This window comes from Strix uralensis, chromosome 29 (assembly GCF_047716275.1).
Source record: "Strix uralensis isolate ZFMK-TIS-50842 chromosome 29, bStrUra1, whole genome shotgun sequence".
Classification (NCBI taxonomy): Eukaryota; Metazoa; Chordata; class Aves; order Strigiformes; family Strigidae; genus Strix; species Strix uralensis.
In genome coordinates, this window is record NC_134000.1 from 6,729,728 (window position 1) to 6,754,363 (window position 24,636).

At 41.5% G+C, this 24,636-nt stretch overlaps 1 protein-coding gene across 2 annotated transcripts in view; it reads right to left on the reverse strand.

Annotated features, from left to right (window-relative positions):
• Window positions 1-12,409: 12,409 nt before the first annotated feature.
• Window positions 12,410-24,636, reverse strand: part of EHF (ETS homologous factor) — a 33,868-nt gene continuing 21,641 nt past the window's right edge. For both annotated transcript variants that reach the window (XM_074852543.1, XM_074852544.1), the window contains exons 5-9: window positions 22,565-22,633; window positions 22,405-22,473; window positions 19,361-19,420; window positions 16,703-16,898; window positions 12,410-15,855 (exon numbers count right to left, since the gene is read on the reverse strand). In XM_074852543.1, the coding sequence (XP_074708644.1) occupies window positions 15,756-15,855; window positions 16,703-16,898; window positions 19,361-19,420; window positions 22,405-22,473; window positions 22,565-22,633 (494 nt within the window). In that variant the 3' untranslated portion in view covers window positions 12,410-15,755. The remainder of the gene's footprint in view (window positions 15,856-16,702; window positions 16,899-19,360; window positions 19,421-22,404; window positions 22,474-22,564; window positions 22,634-24,636) is intronic.

Here is a 24,636-nt window from a genome sequence, read left to right on the forward strand (position 1 = left end):
TGGTTTGTAAAAATAAGATAATTGTACTTCTGTTTCTGATAGCAATATTTCAAGGACAGTATTGAAAGGTGTTTTAGGATACCACACCAGGATAAAAGTGTTATATGCGTACAGGAAAATTTTTGTCTTATCTTTTTGTAGACAGAAGGGCAGTTATTTGCAGCACATGATGCTGCCAGTGTAGAAGTATAGATCAATCTAGGTTAATGCTCCCCACAATCTAATGACGTCAACAGCCTCTCTTAATTCCCTTTAAAACTTGAACTTGCTTTATCACTCACCTGCAGGGAAACAGTACACAGTAAACAATCACCTAACAGGTTAGATAGGTGAGGCTCAAACATAACTCAGAGTAGGTCATTGTGATCTGAACACCCCCTTGTCCTCTGCAGACAGTCTGAATTTTTTCAGATATTCTAATTTAAATGCTATGTCCATATGCTGCTGTTCTGTCCAGAAACACCTATAATTTCTTGCAGAATATTTAGAACAAGTGACTGAATACAACAGTGAAATCCTAGCAAAAGGCAGCTTTATGAACTGGCAATGCATGTGGCTTGGTCAAAAGATCTTGAAAAAATACAGACACATTCTTGTTTCATCAAAGACTACATGACTTGCAAAGACATATTGCAGAGTCATAAAAAGCCAAGCTGGAAGAGATTTCAGATCGTGCCAGTCCATCTCTCACCCACAGGAAAGATCAGCTGCACTTATGTAATTCTCCGAAGATGTTGGTCTAACCTGTTCTTATAAAAGTCTATTGTTGGGATTCCTATCCATACCATCACAAATCTCTTACGTACATCTAACCTGAATTTAGTTTGCTATGGTTTAGGCTTGTTATTTCTCGTTTTGTCTCACTGGAAATGGGGAACGGTTTATCTCCTTTCTGTCAACTTTTTACATGTTTGCAGACTGTTACCATCTTTCTGTAAAATAACCCTGATTTTCTAATCTTTCCTCATAAAACTTGTATGCTAGGTCTCTAGCCCTTCTTGCTACACTACCAGGCTCCTGGCTTTGTTTTGGATTTTTTTGTTGAAGTACAGTGTCCAAAGCTGGTCATGACATTGTAGCTAAAGCTAGTCCCACTGCTGCCGAGTAGACTGGAAGGGCAGTGTTTTTATCTCACAGTCATCACACCTATTTATATGTTCTCATCTATTTTTTCACAACAGCATGGCACTGCCAACTCATGTTTAACCTGTGATCCACTGCAATGTTACATTCCTTTTTTCTACAAAACAACCGTCCAATAAGTCATTTGCCATCTTGTATTCGTGCAAATGTTACATATTTGTGCAACATATTGAGCCATTGATCTTGCTTCTGTCTGCCTGGAATTACTTATTTCAGATCACTTCTGTAGTGTGTCATCATAACTTTGAATTTTCAGCCTTTCTTTCAAAGGGCTTACTGCATCTCCCAGCTGGCATGACCTACAAACTCAGTAAATTGCCTCTCTTTTTTCATGAGCAAAGTCATTAATGAAAATGTTGGCCCATGACAGATCACAGTGGAGACACATTAAATCCAACTTAGTTTGACAGTGAATCATTAATAACCACTCTTGGAGTACAATTTTACAACCAGTTTGAACACAGTTTGGAGTAATTTCATCCAGACCATGTTTCCATACCTTGTTTATGAAAGTATCCTATGAAGCAGTGTTAAGTCGAAAGCCTAGCACATTGAACCTAGTACATTCTCTCTCCTGTTCCTAAAGAAATGTCAGCCTGTCATGCTATCATGGAATAAAATTGGTTGAAATGGTGCTTGGAAATCCATTGTGGCTTTTGTAGGTGTTTTGCAAAGAGATTGATTATTTGTAACAATAGTTTTGGAGAAGCTGAAGTTACAACTGACCTATATTTGCCTTGGTCATCTTCTCCTCACCACCTCCTTTTAAATTATAGTTTCTGTATTCACATTTTTCTGTTTACCAGATCTCTGCTTTTGTTTTGTTGAACGTCATCGTTAAAAACTCAAAGATTGCCTCAGCCACCTTTCTAAGCAGTTTTGAACGGATTTTGAAAAGACCAGCTGATGCGAAACATCTAACTCATATTCTTTTACTTTTCCAGTCTGAAGTCTCATTTCTTTCTTTGCTGATGTTAATTTATGTGGGCATGCTGATCAGAAATGCAACCAAGTTTCCAGTGGGAAAGTTTTAAAAGTTCAAAATGCTCTCACTAGTCAGAAGGGGACAGTGAAAAAAGGAAAAAGAAAACAAATTATTCTAAACTGAAAAATAACATTTAAAAAAACTTTCAAGAGAATAAAAAAAATATGTTAAAATCTTAGAAGTTATAAGTCATGGTTGCATTTGCTTATTTGTAACACGCCTTCTTAAAAAACAAACAAAAAAATTGTTGTGATTAATTTAAGAAGATCAGTGTTTCTTTTCCGTTTTTCCCTGGGACACACGTCAAGGAAAACTTACTAGCAGCAATTTTCCTCTTCCTCACCATGTATCAGGATTTAAAAGCTGTGTTCTATGCCGTTGGTACTTGGTATCCAGGCTATGATTTCTACATGGTGAAATAAAACTGACAGGCTCAAAGTAGAGTTAGAGGTTTATGAGCAAACAACTCCAGAGACCAGCACCTGAGCTGTCTCATCGGTGGATTATAGTGGTTCCCTTTGGCAAACTATTGCTTTCTCCATAGCAGTGCAGAAAATAAAGGTGTATAATAAAACAGAAAAACATTAATCTAGTCTAGTTTCAGGGCATTGCAGAAATAATCTTTTCAAACATATCATACTGCAGAAATAATTTAGTGATGCTAGGTGTTGCAGCTAGATCTGTCACATCTCACACATACACATTTGTCATAAGTCAACTTTCTGCCCGCGGTGCTTCGGCTGCAATCACTTGAGGCATTGGGAAAGATTCGTGTCTGGAATACAGCAAGGCACAGGGATAAAGAGGAGAGCGTCTCTCTGAGATGGTTGATAACGTGTGCTGCAAGATCCCTCCAAGTGATCAAAACCAGTACAGCACATTTTATGTTCTCACGCACATAAGACCTGTAAGTAACCACACAGCGCTCTACAGGGGTACGAGCCTACCACCCCGTCTATCAAAAGCGAGATCTATTTAGGAGAAACACATTTACAGTTACACTAAAGGAAAAAAGAATGAAACCTCCAGCACCATTGTTTTAAGAAAACAGCTGGAGAATCAGACTCAGACATTGCTGATGAGAAAATGAGAGGACGCATGCTGGAGTGATTAACAAGTTTGGACTTCATGGTTAAGATAATTGGCTTTTTCTGGGAAACCACTCGTGTATGATCACATGGGTACGTTTTCACATACAGGTAATGATCCAGGTCATATTTATGATTTATGCTTTATTGCATTTGGTAGGTAAAAAGCTCAGGAACATCTTAAAATAGTAAAACTTTAACTCTTTCAATGCCATCCCTTTCCATTGCAAGGCACCCTCCATGCACTTGCCTGCTTTTTCACTAGAACCTGGCAGGCAGAGCAGGGTGAACACTGTTACTGCAGTATCTCGGCCTCCCTAGCTATAAAGAGGTTCACTTTCTGCTAACCAAACATTTGGACCATAGACCTCTTACTACCTTGAGGTCCTTATGCAGGGCTAGATTGAAAGGATACTCGTAGCTATCTTCCTTCAAAAAACCCCTCAGATTTATTCAGCGAGAGTCATATTTTCTTTCCTGACTTTTTCTGGAAGCAAGTAGTGTCTTCTGCTCCTCACAGAGCAGTTCCTATCTCCCCTTTTCTGCCACCTGAGCCAGAGAAGCATCGCTAGGATTCCACCTGACCTGTGTGCCCTTGCCCTTGGGAAGGCACGTGCACAACAGATGCCTGACCTGGGCATCACACCTGAACCCAAACATGCAGTCGCTGCTCAGCATTAGGTGGGAGATGTTTTTATTCTGCCTCACTCCTTTGGACAGGTGTGTAAACCCAGGGAATAATCTAGCCCAAAGAAATTAATTGTCTCTAACCAAGGCTTTGCAGTGTTGTGATGATCCACTTCACTTGTGGTTTTTTTCAGGTTTTTTTTTCAGCCAATCCCTTTGAATGGGCTGGGGAATGAAGGTGTGGGAACTGACGGAGGAATGGAGCTGTGTGGGTTGATCACACACTATTTTTTTTTATTTTATTATTTTAACTAGCATATCAGGTGAACACATACAGCTAAATCATAAAAGTTTGAGATGAAAAAAACATAATAGGTCACACCTATCCGATCCCTCTGCCAGTACCAGATTGTTATCTGCAGTTTATTTTCCATCTTGGTTTTTCATGGGATAGATGATTGCTCACTACCTCTGAAAATCAGGCCCTACTGGTGCTCAGTGATGGGGCCTTAACCACTTCCCTTAGGAGACATGAGGTAATTGTTCTCAGATATTAATATGCAAATGCAGCATCCAGAGTTCAAAAGGACTAGATGCATCACGCTGCAATTTCAGTCATTACAGTTATAATGGTTTCTAATTCTGATCGCGCGCTACAGCACAGTGAGCACAGCACAGCTTTGCAGCCCAAGCACCTCCAGCTCCACAGCCAGCCCTTCAGAAGGACAAGCTGAGAAGTTATTCCCAAAACCCATCTTCACAGTTTCTCCTTTTCTTAATTATATTCCACCACTTACAACACATCTCTTCATCTTGGTGATGTACACTCCCACCCCCCAAAAGAACCCAAACACATTTACCAGTGGTTTTGATCCCCTTTCTTCCCTTACTCTCTGAGCAACATGGGCCATACATACCCTCCCAGGTGGAATGGATGTCAAAGTTTCAGAGATCCCTGTGACTCATATGACCTCCTCACCATCCTGTGATGACACTCTCTGGTGGGAGGTATCTTTCCCAAACTAACACCCTGTGTTACTAGCTCCTCAGCAAACTCAACCTTGCCACTTAGCAGAGGAGGCTTGCAATTGTCCTGATTCCCACATTTTGTGTTAAATGATGAGGTGGGGGGGCAGGGGGCAGTTGCCCAGTTTCACACCCCAATCTCACCAGTCTCTGGAGACTCGTGCTTTGCTAGGCGTACAAAAGCTCTCTTAAGGCCAGAGAAATATCATGACAAATGTAAAAGACAAAATTATTTCATTACCATAGAAAATTTAAGGAAAGGTGTTGCTATATTTATCAAAGCACAATGCACCTGCTAGGCCTCCCCTGGTCCTCTCCATGAAGCAGGTGATCATGTGAGGTTTCGCAAGTTTACTTACGTTGATCTAACTAAAAAAATGGCTGCTAAAGGGGTAGGAATTCATCTTCCTCTCCTGCTCCTCTGACTGCAGGTTTCTACCTTCTACCTTGAGTTGTGACTGATGATCCTGTGACCTCAGGATGTGCAGAACCAGCCAAAAAACTTGCCCTTTTCCATTTCAGACTAATTTTGGAACGCATCAGTGACTGGGGCCAGCCCATGCAGCAGTGCCGGTGCCAACACCAGGCAAAAACAGGCACAGAGCAACAAGACAAGGGAGCCAGAGCTGCCCTTTCAGCAGGCATCTCACGTCAGCTTAAACAGGCTATGACTAAATTAATCTGCAATCAAGCTCAAGGTGTTTTACATGGTGGCTGAGCTGGGAAGTATGCTTCTGATAAGGCCCCACTGCCAGCCTTCCTCTCCTCCAAGCTGAGGAAAGGCTTGCTGGTGTGCATCCTTTTTGGGGTCAGGCCTAAAGGTTCTCTACCCACAGGTCCCCTATAACTCATAACCTTGATGTCTGGCCAAAATATTGGTTTGTAAAATTTCTCCCAGTGTTGCTGGCTGTTACAGTGTGACTTTTTCTTGAAATGCAAAGAGGCTTTAAAAATGCTGATGGCTCTTGGGTGTAGCCACATGTTGTTATTATCTTGTGAAACCATTTATTAAAGGTGACAGCAAAGCTTATTAGCTGGCTTTGTTCTTAACTTGGGTATAAACAAATGAGTTATCCATGCGTAGTGAATTAAATTATTTCTACACACCAGAAAAAAGGGGTTTAAACTCCAGCACATAACTTTTCATTGTATGTGTATTGAAAAGTCACATCTGATGGAAACCAAGATAAAGGGCAGGTGTCATTACAACTGTTCACAGAGACCAGACTTCATGGCAACAGAACATACTTGGGATAAGATGGTGCTTGCTCAGATCCTGGGACACTGACTATGGGTCTTCGCATTGTGCCTGCTTAAATTTGACTGTACTGGGTTGCTCCTCATCAGTATGAGCACACAGCCCCGTGTGTGAATTACTTTCCTGCAGTGAAGTAGTGAGCTCAGGTTTTAGGGAGCCAAAGAGTGATTGTCAGCCTCAAAATTTATTGCAGTCCTCCAATCCTTCACATTTTCAGCACTGCCAACCCTGATCTCTGCTTTTATAGCAAAATTCAAGAACTGCTCCATCTGACTTGCTGCCAGTCCCCTGCAGCCGCTGACAGTGGCAGGTATGAGGGGGCCTGACACAATGTGGGGTTTTCTCCCTCACCTGCACCAGCTCGCTCAGAGCCCTGCAGAGGCACATCAGCTTGCAGGGCAACCTCTGAGCTGAGCTGTGAGGACCAGCACGGCTGGGCGGGGGTCACAGCAGTGGGCAGGAACAAAGCTGCGCCAGGTATAATTCTGGGGAGGTGGAAGGGTGAAGTGTGTCCCTTTTCCAGTGGCAGCAAGGTAATAGATTAGCTTTATCATCTAACTCTAAACTTCCTTGAAAGTAAATATAACTTTTATTATCCCCTCACCCCAAACCTACCGGAAAAGTGAAGCTGTATGTGATTGCGTGACAGCTGCTGAATACGCCATGTGTCCCCATGCAGAGTGCCCTTCTCCATTAGATGCTTCCTGGCATGCCAATGATTTCAGTCTGAACACGCTGAAATGTTTCACTCGTGAACTATAAAATACTGAAAAATATTTTTTTGGCATGAATAACTGGTGAATCATCGGCATTTGTAATTATTTGGGGATATGGAGGTAGTCTTGGCTTATTTGTATTCTGGTTTCACATGAGAACATCGATATGAAACAGCAGTAACTGAATCTGATAAGCTTTGGTGAGCCTTCCCCCAGGAGAGGAGGCACGATTTAGAGAGAGATACAAGAGTACAGAGGGAATTCTAGAAGGATGCATGGAGACTTGCAGGTTGCTTCACATCACAACTCATAGATTTTATATACTGTTAAAATGAGTGATCATCATCTCAGGCAAAGCTAATTACCTGAGACAGTATGATTGTATCTGCCATGAGAAGGCTGAAATTCATGGCATTTCCCCCCCCCCCCCCCCCTTTTTTTTTTTTTAATTAATTGTCTGTTTATTTAAGGTTTCTTTGAAAATACAGGGATCTTAGACAGCATAAGACTGGAGACTGTGAGTCTTTGGTGGTGAATGTTGTTTCTCCTCCTATCAATGTTCAGGCACAGGCTTGGTGGGATGACTGTGTTGAAGAGAAGTACCATAGTCCACAGGAAGCCGGGCAACATCAGACCTGTGGTGTGATCCTCCGTTTTCACCAAACCACAGTAAGAGAGCGCCTGGTCACAGATTTGGGTTGCACTTTTAAATTTCCCTGACTTGGGAAGTTCACAGCCAACTGTGTGAGCACATCATGATCTCCAGCGGAGGGTTGTGTCTCAGCATCCTCATGGCAGCATCACCTTCAGCAGCTTCAACAGTCCCATCAATCTCCTGACCTTTCTGCAGTGCTCATAGTCATGTATTTGGGGTGCTTCTCCAAGAATATTAAAAATCTTCGGCCTATGTCTGCCCAGCACATCTGAGAAATGCAAGACATGCAGCCTGGGAGATGAGGGTGCACAGTGGCACTAAACCTCAGTACACAGTGAATCTTACCGTCTCCAGGGGCTGCAACCTGGATAAGCGCAGCGCTTCTCCTCACCATAGGTTGCTATGGAGCCATCCTGCAGCCTTCCCTAAAGAGCTGTGAAGCACAATGGTCTTGCCACACAGTGCTGCAGGTCACATTATAGCCTGGAGTTTTCAAGATTCAGAAAGGAGCTTAAAAAGCAGCTTATAAGGTATCGTGTTCAGCCCCTGAACACCCTCAGTTCCAAGAAGGAGGCCTTCAGAGAATCTTTGTGCTATGATGGGCTCTTTACTGCTCTTAGAGGAGAGGGGGGGAGGCTCCTCTGTAAAATTCACAAGATGTGTCACTGATACTGAAATCATTGCTTAAAAAGGCATTCACTCCTCACTGAAATACCCATAGCCTGAAACAAGGAAATCCTAGCGCATATCATATACTTATGTAAAAATCTGGGATCTGTCAAGAAACATCTGCCAATGGAAATAAAGTGATTTTTAATGATGAGTGATATTTGCAATAAATAGTCCACCTACTAATCTCATTTTGTGATCTGGTTGACTTAAGAAATCACTTAAATGACTAGAAGAAGAATCTATCTCAACATCTAGAGCGGCATAAAACTGCAGACTCAGATACAAATGAAAAATCAAGTACAAGACCTACATAAAATGTATAACAACAGTTGACAAATATGTATGAAGCATTCCTACTTCCCCAGGGCCAAGACATATTGCATATGCATCAGTCTTGTTTGTAAAGGCATGAGGCAAAAGAGTATTTTGTGTTGCTCTTGAGTGAGCCTTGCAGGCCGGTTCTAGGAACAGAAACTGCACTTCTGGTGCAGCCTGTCTCTCTGTTCCTCAGACAGATTTGAGAGGCAAAAAAATTTGCAGTGCTGAGGTTTTTGTAGGTTGCATCCAGATTTTCCCACTTTTCATCTAGCATTCAAAGGAACACTTTAGACCAAATACTCTGTGTCAAATAGATATTAGGGGCATGCATTGGGGACGACAGTGAAATGTGATGGAGTTCCTGTTGTAGAAAGAAAGGTAAGCAGCGATGACCCATCAAGATGTAAAGTTCATGGGCCGGATCCTTAATTCGTTTAATGAAAAAATATAATTGCTTAAGTCAGATCTGCTGTGAACCATAATACTTTAAGCAAAATATAATTCCAACTGACAAGTGCAGTTGATTTTTACCCAGAAATTTTCAGGAGAGTTCCCCTAGAAAAACCTCAAACCAGAACAAACTGTCCAGTGAGGGGCAGCTGAAGCTGAGCTACTGATGCCATCGTAGTGAGCACGGGATTCTCGTACAGTCTCGAGCTTTGTGATTAAAGTTGCTCACAACTCTATTTCTGTAACTTCTAAAAACTGGTGAGTCACTGGAGAAGTCCAAAAGCATCACCAGCACTCCTCTTGGAGCTTCCTTTGACAGTCTGTCTGTTTTGGGGGCTTCTCACCAGGTTTGAATTTACATTATCCTTGCTGAATGGTTTGCTTAACAGATCTTTAGTTGAATCATTTAATGTAACAGTTTCTTTAAGACATTTAGTCAAGCCAGTTCCTGTGGGAACATCCCATCCAGGGTATGTCAGCATGCATATGTCCCAAATCTATGTGCCTGCTTTACAGAGAAAGATATTCAACAGGTGCCATCAGTAACTAAAAGTTCCCTGTGTTTTCATCTGCTCGATAGGATATAGAATCTACAAAGTATTTTTTAACGGGTGACTCCATGCATTAAATCAGATTGACTGCTGAAGCGAACAACTCTAATGTAAAAGGCTGAAACAAAATGGTAAAAGGAAGGTTACTTTTCTCAAAAGTTAAAAATAAAATGGCAAAAAAAAATCTGCTTTACTTTGTGTTGTTTGTTTTCCTGATATATCGGAAATCTGTTTGGTTTTCACTAACAAAATTTGCCAATGAGAGCTTTCGAAGATGAAAATACTCCTGTAAAATATATCTTGGTGTTAGGTTTTTCCTGCAGAAACAATGCAGCGTTACTTAAATTTAAATGTAAATACTTGAGCGTGTTTCACATTTCTTACAGAAATAATCAGCCCTTTTAAACTAGATTTAGCTATTCAAGTTGTCTCGTCTCAAGACAAATAATACTACGTGGTGTAGTAACTGATTGGGGCAGATGCACTAGAAGCTCAGTTATAGAAAAAGAAGAATTTTCAATCTTAAAATTAATCTTATTTTTCATTTTAGTGACATCACATATTTAGACTAAATTTATCCCCAACCTCACACAAGGCACCTTGTTTCCAGGAACAGTATAAATGCTGAATAGGAACCAAAAAGCTTAGGGAGAAGAAGCTATAGTTTGCCTATTTGTTTTGCAATACCTGCTGCGATATTACAGATCATCCTTCTCCCTCTTCATTCCCTGTGTTGAGACTGAAACTTACTCTTGAAAATTCAAAACAAAACAAGACGAAAGCAAAGGAGAATATCACCGTGAAGACAGACTCAGGATATTCTTCAGCAGAAATAGTGCTCCAGTCATTTTATTTTCATAATTAAATATTTGTTTACGCTCATGAGATTATGCAGTGCACATAGGCATATTGCTCTAATTTCTTGTCCTCCTTACAGTTATAGTTACACTTGTAAACACTAATTTATGTTTAATTTTTGCAGCCAACCTCTGATGGAAAGACTATAAATAGCCTGGCTTGGATGAAATCTATTCTTTTTGTGCATACAGCCTTTGTATTTCCCCACAGGACTCCTTGGTGCAGTAACACCTGGCCATCTACTCGGTCTCTTTCTCCTGTTTGTTGTTGGTTTTTTTTCCCTTATTATTTTCTCTAACATCTTCATGTGTTGAAACAGAGTCAGATGACTGAAGGAGCTAAATGTCTGGGGAAAGGCAACATGAGTGGCTGTCAGAGGAAATTCTTGGCTGGCACAAAACTCAGGCCTTACACCACATTGTGCAAAGCTCTATCAGCAAGGAAGCAAATGCTGAAAACCCAGACAGGTAGTCTATCTTTCAAATTCTTACAGTTATCCTCACTTCTTGAAAGTTATTAGTATTGGTAACTCTTAATTGCTCATCTTTCTGCGGTATCAGGTTTCACTTACCTGAATCAATTCTCACTCATCCATGATGCAGACGTGCCCACAAATTTGTATCATAGATGTAGCTTGGTAGCTCTGTTTACAGAAGTCCTCTTGCTTGTTCTCAACTCATGTAGGATTTGAAAACTTTGAATTTTGCCTTGAATTTTTATTTCATTTAGCCTTAGTATGCAGCTGAAAGCTGAAGTTTTGCTTGATTTTAAGTCACAACCAAAGAAGAGTTTTGGGGGGTTTTTAAGTGTGCATTTATTTGCATGTTTTCCAACAATATTCTCATTTGTCTTTGTCTCAGTTATTGGCCTCAGCTTGCTTGAAACAAAAGGCCCAACCATTCACTGAAACAGCTGTGTGCTTATTTAAAGTTCAGTCTGAACTTGCTTGAAATCTAGTTCCAAATCTTTTTGAAACCTGACTTGGGACTCCCAAGTTCTCAAACTATGACAATCCTTTTGGGGAACTGGCCTGGTTTTGCATGCTAAACATGGGGTTTGTACCTGTGTTTCAAATTCAAACATATTCTCCCACTAAGGAGATATGTACCTAATGTTGGAGCTCCTTGAAATTCTGGGTTTGAATATAGGCTGATTCAATACAGACTGAACACTTGCAGAGCCACCATCCTCAAACATCCATGCACATGATTTCCAATGCAGTGGAACCACTTGCTTCCTTAAAAATCAGCACATTTGCAGAACATAGAGCCTGACGTGTGATTTGTCCCACGGCAGTGAAGCTCCTGGTTTGAGGTTCAAGCCTGGCTCCAGACACATGGGCTGTGTGGGCACGCCGCCCAGCACCACCATGGTGGCCCACGCTGCCATCCAGGTTGGCCACCCGGCGAGGCAGCGGCGGGGGCCGCAGGCTGGCTCTGTGCAGGTCCATCCACTTCACCCTCGCACCATACTGACATGACCGCAGATCCCCACAGAGTCTGAATGCCATATGGGCCCATTTTTTACTGTTAATTGCAGGGGTTTTCCCTTTTTTTCCTCAAGCTGCAGACCAAATCAGGAGAGATGTTCTGTTTGTTCATTGAGTGTTTTTGCAGCTACCACTTAGATGGGAAAATAACACAGAGGACAGGATTTCATAGTTTTAGCTGCTTTGATTCAGTAAAGGAAATGCTCAGTGTGAGTAATGGCAACGTTAATCAGCCTAGCCCTAGCACACACTTCAAAATACCTTGAAGTTAAAATCAGTGCTGAAGTAAGACCTTTGTAAAGTTTAGCAGTCAAACAAGAAAGGCAATCTAGCTGTGTCGACATAATCGAGTATTCCAGTGAGGCCTGTGAGATATAAAACAGGTTTGGAAATCCAGTATTTTCACAATAGATGGGCTATTCAGCATAATAGTAAATTCAAGCTGTTGGATTTTGTGGTGGTTACATCAGTCCTTTCACCAGTATTGAAATATTCTCCGATATTGAAAGAACTCATGTTAATCACTTCCAATCTCAAGACATAAAAATGTTAAGATAAACATTCATCGGAAAATTTCTTTCATGAGTGTTTTATTTGAATTTATATCGTATCCACAAAAATAGAAATGGTCTTTAGAACCATTTTGTGATACATAGTCTCCAAGCTGAGATTTACAATGGCAATAGTGAAATATCTAACATGGATTTGTTTCCACACATATACATTGAAGATGATGCTGTGAGAAGCAAGCAGGAATTATGCAATGTGCTGCAGAAAGAAAGATGAAAATGTAACTAGACATTTTAATGTCTGTGTAGTTCACCAGCCTACATACAGTTTCTCAGGATGTTTTTAGAGTAAGTTGCTCTAATTTTGTGCAGAAAATATAGTTTGAGAGTGCTCATGCCAACACCTTTGACATTGTGATTTGCATGTAACTATATAAATATAATATACTTTCCTATCCAGAGCTTTATACATATGAAAAATTATGGTACAATAAAAATCTATACACATGGTGCTACCAGTTCAGCAGCTGCTAACTTAAAGGATACATCTAAAAATATGATTGCTCAGCCTCTGAAATATAAAATAAAAGAGCAATCAGAAATGCTTTTTGTTTAAATAGTAATTTACATAAACATTCATCTCTTCATTTTCTCCATTTGCTTAGGTCTAGTTGGTTGGTTGCATCTGTCCTTGGCAAGAACTGTAGTTTTAAACAGTCCTTTGTGTTTGTCTTAGGCAAAGATTAATATATTTGTAAAGCAGCGTAAATGTTGGCTGGCTTCTATTGCAGCTTTATGCTATTGTAATGCTGAATGACAAGTACCTAGTCTGAAAAGTTCTGCAGAGTGGGAATAGAAACTTGCACGTTTTCCATGGGCTGAAAGACGTGACAGTGAAAGTCTGGCATTTATACTGCACCCCAGCGTAAATCACTCTCTAGATTCATACGGTATAATTCTAAATAAAGCTTTATCTTTCCAAACTTTTAAAAGCAGGTTTAGCTGCTGCTCAGTAACCAGGTGATGACACCTGTATATCACAAGTTCATTTTCTCTCTCAAGAAGTTTGGTGAGAGATCTGTAGAAAGCAACTTTATGAAGGTATTACAATCAGTTGCTGCAAGATGTATGTTAACCTGAGGTAAGATACAACAGTACTGTGGATTTGTGATGATTTCACTGATTTCAAATTTTCACCCAAGGTGTGGATTGGGGGGGGGCGGGGGGGGCGGGGGGGAGGATGGTAAAAAGCATGGAGCAAAGGGCTGCAAATAACCGTGGGGTGGGGGGAAGGAACAGTCAGTCTGCGGAGCAAAGTGAAGGTGCTCTCCTCATCTGGTGGCCTGGTTCTTGTTATACGAACTACAAAATGATGGTAAAGGAAGTGGAATGTAGCTAATCAAGCTTAAAAAAGGAAATTATTGAATTGCGCAAAAGCAAGCAAGGCTAGCACAGTCAGTCAAAAAAAAAAAAGAGAGATAAACTGAGAGAAAAAAAATGCTTTGAAGTACAGAGGCTTATTATTTGATTTGTAAATAAGATGAACCTCTCTCCACCCAGGTTATGAAAAGTAAAAATTGTCATGTATGGGTAATTGATGGTGACAGCTCTGGCATACACAGTGTAGGAGGTGGTGGTGTTGTTTGACATAGCCTACATGTGTAGATAACAAGTTAGGCTCTCATGTTTGCCTACAAATTGTTGCTAAGCACATTTGATACACTTTATATTGATACTTCTGTTGTCTCTTGGTTTCATCTCTATTTCCTTTCAAGACAAACAAAAAATAGAATATCCTACAACCTCCAGCTGCACCTTGTTGCATTTCAAGATAATACAAATTCAAATCCAGGGGACACCTGAGGAAATGGATATTAGATGCATTAAATATTCTTAATTTTCTTTTTTTTTTTTTTTTTTTTTTTGTCCTGGACTTCTCAGCCCCTGTTATTGTTTTCCAAATTCCCCATCCCTGAAAAAGTGAGTTGGAATCGATCTTTGTTTCACCTCTGTTAACATCACCAAGAAAATCCTGTTTCTCAACTCCCACACCTCACATCCTCAGTGACCTGGTGAAGTGCTGCCTCCTCTAGTTTTTATTTCCCCATGTTCTGCACGTGCTTGGTGCCAGCAGGAAGCATTTGTGACTTGGAGAAAGAAAAACCTGCCAATGAACATTCAGTCTCCACAGGGCACTGTTAGAGATGAGCCCAAAATACTGACCCAGATCTGAATGTCCCTCAAAATCTCTTTATGTCGGTGGGCTTTTTGCCAACTAAGAATCCCAAGCACAGTTGACAAATACAAATACGATATAGAGTTGGACTTGAGAAAAACAAAGGGAACTAGTATTTTAGATGCAATGAAGCGTTGTATTTTTCAACGGTTTTTTGAAAGTATCTGTCCAAGTGAGGCTTGACCTGCCAGGAGGACCATACGACTTGAAGGAACCAGGGAGACTGCTCTCTCATGCCATGGAATTAATATATGTTCTGCTTGCCCACCTCCTCACTGCTTCTTATGGCATGGATTTGAATGGTTTAATTAGAAATATAAGGGGGTGGGAAGAGTATTAATATTTCTGCTGGGAAACTGGTGCCTTTTAGTAAGTTTGCCCAGTCAGAAAACAATCATCTTCCTTCAATAGCTTTTGGTCCCTGAGATTGACTCTATTCCTGCAGTTTACCTCAAAGATGTTAGGTAAAAACAAATAGCCTTTTCCTGGGATGAGCTGAATACCCTTTGGAGATTAGGGAAGATACTCAGTACCAGGTAAGGTCAGGTCCTAAACTTCTGCCTACAAATGAAGGTCCCAGCGGTGGAGGTAGTATGGGTTCTCCAAATAAATGCTTACAGCCACCTTGCAGAGCCACTGCTCTCTGTGGCTGGGATAAGCTAACTGAAGAGGAAGCCAGCAAAGTGATAAAACTCTCAGAAAACAGAGGAGGGAAGGAACAAGTTATATTGGCCAATGAAAGCTGTAAACCAGCTGACTATGGAAGGAGACTACTTGGCTCAGAGATGCTTTACTGTTTCCTCCACTTATTGTTGCCTTCCAAAGTGGATTATCATACTCCCTAAATGCCCTAGTATTTCACTCCTTCCCTTTCTTTGAATGACTCATAAATCACATTATGCCTGTATGATTTTAAAAAAAAGAGAAAAACTTCACAAGAAGGGAAAAATAATCATAATTCTATAATGTTATCTTATATCACAGAAAACTGTGTACATTTTTTCCCCATACAGGACATACTTCAAATAAAATAATTTTAACACCAATAATGATAATGTTCCTTCTTCCCAACAGAAGTGGAATTGGTTTTTCACCCCAGTTTGGTACATAAATATAAGAAAATAGTCTTTGAATATTTACATCCAGGTGTTTTAAATGTTATTTCTTGACATATTTAATTCTCATTTTCTCTCCAGCCACGGGCATTCTTCCCAAATTTGTATACTAATCTCCGACCATCCACACGCTCCAGGATTTCTCTTTTATAATAATATCTGGTAAAATAAAAATGTAGAAAAAGATTTAAGATTAAATTCACCTACAATCATAAAAGGCCACTGCCAACTAGGCAATCCCTCAGCTTAGTGAAAAGTCTTTATTTTCTACTGATATATATATATAAAACACCTAAGATTATTATAAATGAAAGACAGAGAAGAAATAATTGATGTCTGCTTTTTACTTTATATTATCTTCTGAGTTTGACTTTCATGATATTTCAGGTCATAGAATATTGCCATATTTATCACAACTCTTATGAGATTTCATGGGGGTTTTTTCCAGATAAACCAGGATCTGAAATCAGACCAGGAACGAATCTCAGCTTCCATTTAAAAATACATTTTGAACTCTCATAGATTATGGAAAAATGTTCAAAATGTTAAAGCAAAGAGCAAAGAAAATCTTCACACAGAATTTGTAAACCTGTTTTAAGATAACGGGTGGGGGTATGTCTAGTTTGTGAACATTGCTGGAAACAGCAAGGTTTCTGGCCATTACTGGGCCATTTAAGCCTACCCAGTTCAGTAGCACATGAACTTTCAGCTTGCTAAATCATGTTTCCTTCTTACATTGGTTGTTTGCATAGATAGCAACAGAATGTATATTATATATAGAACACATGTATATTATATATATTATATATATTATAGTATACAGAAACAGAAGGGGAAAGAAAAGACAAAGAAGAACATGCTACAATCTCAAAATTAGTGGAGAGACTCAGCTGTCAAAGCAAACAACTGCTGCTGCTGACAATTCATTTTTCTAAATCAACCAGACTTTCCATTCAGGTAGCCTCTTTAACGTGCCCCAGTCTTCTACAGCAACATCTCAGCTTACCTCATAGCTCGGCTGAGTTTCTCATAAGTCATGCTGCTGTTGTTTTTCTTCTTTCCCCAGAGCTGAGCCACAGCTTCGGATTTTAAAAATCTGAAGACACCTTCTGACCGGTCTTCCCACTTGATTAATCCTGGGTTTTTCTCAGGATTAAGAAGAATATCTCGAATAAATTCCCAAAGATGAGTTCCTCGAGGGTCTGAAAGAGGAAAGGGAGCAGGAGGAAGGAGTGTCTAAAGAGCTCTCTGGGCTATGCTTGCATTTTTATGTTGTGTTCTTACAGTGTGTCATCTACAGATAGCGACCACTTGGTAGGGACAGGCCACTGTTCCCGGAGCACAGGACCCCCACCTTGGAGATACATAGTCAAAAAACGCTGACAGCTTTTACACCGGGGCCAGGGGTGAGTGTCAGCCTTTGGCAGTCTGAGCCCCGTGACAGGCAGCTAGGAGCCCCAGCAACCAGGGGAAGCAGAGGCCAAACCACCCACCGCTTCCTTCTGCCTTTGGCACTGTTTCTGCCCTGAAGATAACACATTAAATCTTCCCCTCATCTCATTTGCCCATTTTTCCTGATACTCTTCTACAGCATGGCATGTAACCTGATATTATCGCGCAGTAGGTGAAACAGCCAAGGTAATTGTGAAGCAGACACTGAATCTCCACACATTTAAAAGACAAACAGAAGGCAAAGGAGGTGAAATGCCTTTCCGCATCAATGAGTATTTTGTCCCAGGTCTCATAAGTAAAAGATGTAAGAAGGTGTAGGGTGGATAGAGGGATAGTGACAAAACTGACTAGCCAAAATTGTATGTGAAAAGGGTATAAAAAAGTTTGACCATGATATCAGAAAAGACAAAAACAGATCTACAAGTTCAACAGGTAGAACTCCCAGTTTAAGCACAAATCCATCCCACAGTTACTCTAGAGATGGCACCAGAAACCCCAGGTCAAAAAGACAAAAAGACTAAATAAATCCAACGTGTCAGATGTAGTAGTTTATGAATGAAGAATAACAAACAAAATGACAGGTTGGGCCAGAAAGGTAGCAGTCCTTTGGTCTGACTTCAAAAGCATGCAAGGGTTTAGACCAGATTAAGCAGGAAACAAGCTAGTCAAAGATGTGACAGTAAATAGAAAATGGTATACAGTGCAACATTAGTAGATTTCAGTTCAATCCAATATTTTTCTTCGTTATAATAATTGTTTTCTAGAATGAACAAAATGTGGTGGACTTAGTCTATCTGGACATCAGTAACATATTCAGTAGGTCATGATACAGAGCAGTATTGAAGAAACTGGAAATGTAGGGGATTAGCCCAGCATGACAAGGTGACCTTTTCTATATGCCAAGGCTGTAACTGAGTTTTAAAAATCATTATATCTCAAGCCATAAGGATCATCAAGTCCAACTCCCTGCTCCTCGCAGGACTACCTAAAACTAAACCATATGACTAAGATGTCATATCTTAGGTACAGATGCTCCTTGAACTCTGACAGGCTTGATGCTGTGATCACTTCCCTGGGGAGTTTGTTCCAGCGACAGACCACCCTCTCAGTGAAGAACCTTTTCCTAACATCCAACCTGAACTTCCCCTGGTGCAGCTTCATTCCATTTCCTTGTGTCCTATCTCTGGTCACCAGAGAGAGGAGATTAACACCTCCCCCTCCACTGCCTTTCTTGAGGAAGTTGTAGACTGTGATGAGGTCACCCTTCAGCTTTCTCCAAGCTGAACAAACAAAGTGACCTCAGTTCTTCACAGGTCTGTCTTCAGACCAATCCTATCTAATCCTTTCATTAGCAACCTTGATACACACACAAAAAAAAGAAACAAAATATTTGTGTGCAGATAAAAAGTTCAGGAATTCTGGTCGGGCAGTCACAGAGTAGGGCAAGAAGAGGAGACAGGAAGAGACAGATAATCTGGAGACCATATTGAAACAGGATGACATCAAATACTACAGAATGCAGTGAAGGACCAGTATTAAGGTTTTCTATTATAAATAGGGAATGACACAGGATGCAAAAGACATACACAAGATATTTGCAGCATAAAATTCTCAGTAAAGTACATTAATGGAACTATGTCCAGAAATCGCAATTATAGTAACCTGTGTTCAGAGTAAGGCTGAATAAAAACTAGCAGAAAAAGCAGATGAGGGGAGTAGAAAGACTGTTACATCAGAGAAGAAGGTGGCAGGACTGAGGGGCAGGCGCTTGCTCATAACACCGTGCGTGAGAAGTTCTGCAAGGAGATGCTAAGCAGGGTCTCTGGTGGGTGCTGCACCCAGCAGGCACAGGCACGAGCATGGCCATGCCCAAGCACAGACCTTCCTGATTTATTCCTGGGTCTCCTTCATCATTCCTTTACTCCAGTCCACGAGCCCATCACAACATAGGGCAGAGGCAACTGGTTTCTGGTTGCTTCCCCATAAGCCCTCACTGGTAAAAATAATTTGAAAAGTATAACAAGACCGAGTCAAAAATAACGTAAGCAAACAGTACTAGAAACAGTCAGATCCTTGGAAGCTTCAATCACAGTAATGATCCAACCAGTTTTGCTTTCAAAATGCTTCCTTTTCCCTTCCAAAGGGAATTTGCTTTTAATGTTTTTCTTTTCCTTCAATCAACCAACCATTAAAAACATGGATGTCGACTTACTGTGCTTCTTGGTGTGGGACTTTGGGGTATGATCTTGTGATTTTTTCACATCTGAAGAATCTGCAGAGAAGGAAAATGAAGCCTATTTGTAAATTTGATTAAAGGCTTTCCATTGACTAGCAGGTTGAAAGAAATAAAACCACAAAAAAGAACTAATATCTCTTTTAAAGATAATCACTTTTCAGAAGGTAATCTAAGTGAGGAGGAAGGGGGAGAGTTTTGTTTTCTGTACTATATGTTAATCAGCACACTTCACAAAGAGACCATTGATGAATACAGAATGAATGCAGAGGTAAACATTTGGCTTTTGAAACCTAAATTTGATTAACAAATACCTCACTTCATGTTATGTGTGAGAGAGAGAGAAATAAGATGATCATGTCTATAAAAGGAATCCTGAATTGTCCCATTATGTGTTAGTCTTTGCAGAAGCATGTATCTTTGGGGGCTTATTTGTTTCTGAAGAGATGATCTAATGTGAAATGTATGTGCTGGTACCAATGCACAGAACACCTACCTGACTAAAACATAATGAACTGGCAAAGCATTGTTGTTTGGGAGGGCAGGGTGGGGGAACAGGGCTGCACTGGTAGGAGTTTTTGGCAGCTGGACGTGCGTATATTGTTCTGTGGCTCAGAGCCATAGAAACAAGCCATTTCTCATCAGTGGTACTTTATCACCTGCAGCCAGCCAGAGAAGGAATAGGGTTTCTGGCACAAACGTTTCTTCAGAAAGGAAGAAAAAGAAAAGTTCCGCCTGTTCATGACTGTAACCTACCTCGCAGTCTGCACGTTCAACCCTCCCGCCCTCAAACCACCTCTTGTCATTAATGAATAGCTTTCATCTGATTGCACTAAGTCTCACAAAATCTGTGGGATAGTCCTGAGAGGGAGCCCCTTCTGTGTTTGCTTTTCAACATACTTCATGCCTGAATTCCATAAAGCAAAGCTTAAGGTCCCACGCATGTTTTCCCAGCTTCTATGAATGCACAATTATCATACTTTTCATGGAAACCGGGCATTTGCATGGGAAAATGACTCACAGGAAATATTAATTTGCATAGAACCTTGTCGGATTTGCACAAGCAACTGCAATAACTGCATGTGAAAAGGTAGATGCAAACCTATTCACACACTTGCTTTATTCATACATAACTGGAAGCAAAAACTGAACAGGTCAGTGAGGATAAGCCTAACCTCCACTGTTCTGAGCCTGACATAATTTTTGTCCTTGACCCCCAAGCAGAAAATGTGCTCTGAGTCATTTTGCCTTCCCACTCTCAAAGAGCAGGAACTAGCCTGAACCTCACTCAGCTTGGGGGAAAAAGTAAAATGAGGCTTATTTCACTGCCTTTCTTCAGATTATGATTCCCCTGATGTTATTAAAAGTCTGTGGGAACTCCAGGCGAGGACAGCAGGACCCAGTCCTTTATTTGCCCTCTTATATAAATCCTTCTCATTTTAAAATCCCACAATTCGCTTGCAAATGTTTATTATGCCCCACTTAGCTGGAAATTTATTCTTGGAAGTTCAGTTGCCTTCTGCCTAGCTGGTGATTTATTCTGGATTTCAGCTGTGTAAATAGCCTCCCACTCTGCCTCTGCTCCTACGTTTCAAACATGCCATGTTAGAGGCTGGGGCCTGACAGATGAAAAGAGTTATGATGCAGTTTCAACAAAGCTGTCTTGCAAAACTTTTGACAAAAGGTTGCACAGTATTTGCATATGATTCAGGAATGAGCCATTTTTTTACAGGATATACAAATTTAGTTTTTACAGGAGGCTGTGCCCTTGGCGTGCCACCCTAGCTCTAGGCTTAAGCAGTCAGCGGGTAAACACACCATGCCAGGATCTTGACAGGTCCCCAGTCCTGCCAGAGAGCTCCAGAATCCTGCAGCCATCTTGTGAGAGTGGGTGGGGCAGCAGAGAAAGCAGAGTGCTTGATTGGGGGGTTTGGTGGGTTTCTTCTTCTGGTCAGGGTTTCTTTTTTTTTTTTATTTATTTAGTGCCGAGTGCATTAGTTTAAACTGTGTGCCACTTGGCCAGTCGGGCTCTGCTGGGGGCTGCAGCAAACAGGCAGGCACAGAGGCTGTGGCTGCCACCCACGTGCAGACAGCGCCTGCGAGGCCGCATCTACAGCATTGCGTCCTCCTTTCTCATCTCGCATGACTTCCACTGCTTTCTCCCTCAGGTCTGTTTGCTTAACAGCATCCCAAGAAGGACCTGGCTTTTCTTGCCCCCTTTCCTGCTCCCCTGCCATCTCTGCTCTCCTCTTTCCCCACCACCTTGCTCTCTCACCTCCGCCCCTGGTGCCTGCCCCGGGGCCCACAGAGCGCCTCGACACATGTACCCGGACTGCGCTTTGGCCAGGCACTATGGCAAACAGGCTTTGCTCTTCCTCCTGCCCTTCACCAGGCAGATTGTATCTACATGCTTCCTGGAAGCAGGGGTGCGGCGGTGAAGAGGTGCGCAGCGCCTGCCCTGCTGCCAGCTGAGATGGGCTCCAGCGGGCAGCACTTCTGCCTGCTCAGCTGGGCAGAGGGCTCAGTGCCTGCCCTACAGCTCCCCTGGGCCAGCGCCAAACCTGGCCCCAAACCCGGCCCCAAACCCAGCAACCCCTTTGGCTTTGGCCCCAAACCCAGCAACCCCTTTGGCGTGAGCCACTGGCTCACTTGGGAAACACAGCCCCTTCTGGGGAGGAACATGGCACTCATTTGTCCATACCCACAGAAAAGTGTGGTGGAGCTGGAATGTCTCATCTCTCTGACACTAACACCTTCCCCTTTGACTCAGTCACTTCAAAAGATATGTGGAGATTGCAGATTATTTGATCTCTTTGTCTTGACAGAGAGAAGAGAGAAGCATTTCTTTAAAGCAAGTATTGTAATAACGATCGCTAAAAGAGCTGTCAGAATCAGTATTGCTTGGTTTAAAATTATTAGAAGCTCAGATTCAATCCTACAACAGAAGACCACAGAAACTATTATATGTTGGTAGCTCTGGGACAAGTGACAAACAATTAACAATATAATTACAAGTTCCTTACCAGGTGGCTGGTGACTAGGTGTCATCGTGGAAATCTGAGCACGACAGAATGTTTTACTGTCCATTAGTTCTGGGAGTTAAAAAGAAGACATTTAAAGTAATAGCCTCAGACAACAATAAAACCATCTCAGAAATGCATGAAGTATTGTGGTGGTAGTTACCTACTGTGCTACCATAGCCACTGTCATACAGGTAGTTCTCTTCTTTCCAGGACACCATCAATGATGGATCTGAAAGTAAAGGACCAAGAGGAAAATCACATCACTAAAAGAACATCTTTTAGCAGAGAGGTGAATACTGAGCACTGAGGGAATAAGAAGTGTACAAAACAGGAGCTGTGAAGGGAATCAAGAAGGGAAGGGGCTAGCTACGCACAAAATTATTTCCTTTCACTCAAATTATGGATGGGGTTTTGCATACTCAGGCAAATGTACTTACACAAATCACTGACTTTTAGACATAATGTAGTAGGCTCTTCCTTTTTCTGGCTAATATATCATTTATGCCTGCCCTTGAAGGATGTTTCCTATGCCAGATCAACTCTAATTCTACCCAAGCCAGTCCTGAATTCTCAGCCTCTGGTGATTATGACAGTGCTTTGGTGCCACAGAGATGAAAGTGTTCTCAAATATCTAGTAAAACAGGAGGATGCTTATAATGAGTGTTTAGTTCTATAATGGTAGAACTCGAAAGTCCCCTCTGAAACAGAGTTTCATGTGTAAGCACATAGTGAGAAACATCAAAGTCTAATCCTAGATGAAGGGCCATTTTATTCCAGGCATGTCAAGTCCTCATCCTTAACCTAAAAACCACCTTCATGATTAAAGAGGAATAATTTTTAGTGACCTTCTGGTCAGATGGATTAGTATAATCAGAAGAGTATTGTCTTTATGACCTGTACATTGATCAGGAAATTACTCTCTTCACAGTGCACTTTTGAGGTCAGAAGCCTTAAAAATCTCTTTTTCTTTTGAATCCAAGTCAGAAAGGATGAGACGTAATGTTCAAATTTAGGTTTGGTTTTTTTTTTTCATGTTCATATAAATGAAATCAAAAAACCAAAAATGAGTTATAGCTAAATCATCATGTTTGGCTGAGTTACCACTTATGACATTGGAATTTAGCAGGCATGCTAAGTAATAGCTGCATGTTTGGGCACCCAGAGCTTGCGTTCCTACAATAACACACACCCTTTCCTTGCTTGGACACCTGATGTGCCTAATGCTGCCTCTGAAAACAGGTCTTACCTAGCAGAAGATGGGGAGAGAGCTTGTCTTCCCATTTGGGCCTTTTTCAGTGCCCATCTCTTTGCAACTGCTATGGTCTACTATGATGAAGCAGGCTTTTCCCTCTAAACCACCAGCCCTGTCCCTGTTGGCTCACAAGGAGTCCCTTCCCCAGCAGCCCCAGTCCACACCTCCTGCTCCTCCCCAGGGAGAAACTAAACCCACTCCCACTGCCCGTGGTGAGCATTGCTAGAGCCCCACCATGCCACTCCTGATTGAGCACAGCTAGAAGAACCATCAGTTAGCCCTGAGCACTGACAGTTCCAGGATGTGCAGCTGAGGTACTTTGCACTATGCTGTGTACCTCTAGTGGGAGGAGGAACTAGTATTACACCAAGATCTCATAAATCAGGACTTAAAGGATAACTGTAGCTCCCTACATGGCAAGCATCAAGGCTGCTGCATGGACTACACAGGCACAGGCAAGGAGTGGATTGCAGATTGCAGTGCTTGCCCACTGCAAGGAGAAGGCGAATAGTGTCCCTGGCTGGAGAGGCTGGGCTCCTCCGAGTTAGCTGAATAAATAGGCTGGCAGTATTTGTTGGAGACATCGCACGCTATGAACCTGTATTTGTTCTGCCAGGAGATATTAAAACGTGGCTCATGAACACACCCTTATACAAAGAGGTTGGGACTAGTGGGATAGAGAGTATTTGGATATGGACAAAGGTGTTCTGGCAAAGGAACCAGGAAAATAATTGTGCCCGAAGAGGAGGATTGAACCAAGCTGAAGTTCTTTTCTTCATGAAACAAAGTCCTGGGAGGAAAAGGATCTAGCTATGAATACACTGGAAAAAAAGACTGCTACAGGGAAAATGCAGATTCAGTCAAACCATGAATTCCAGTTTCATTGAAATGTGAAGAAATTGAAAAGTAAGAATTTTTTATCTCAAAGTTGTTTTGTTTGGGAATTTCCTCATGTTTCAAACATTAGCAGCACTTCACAA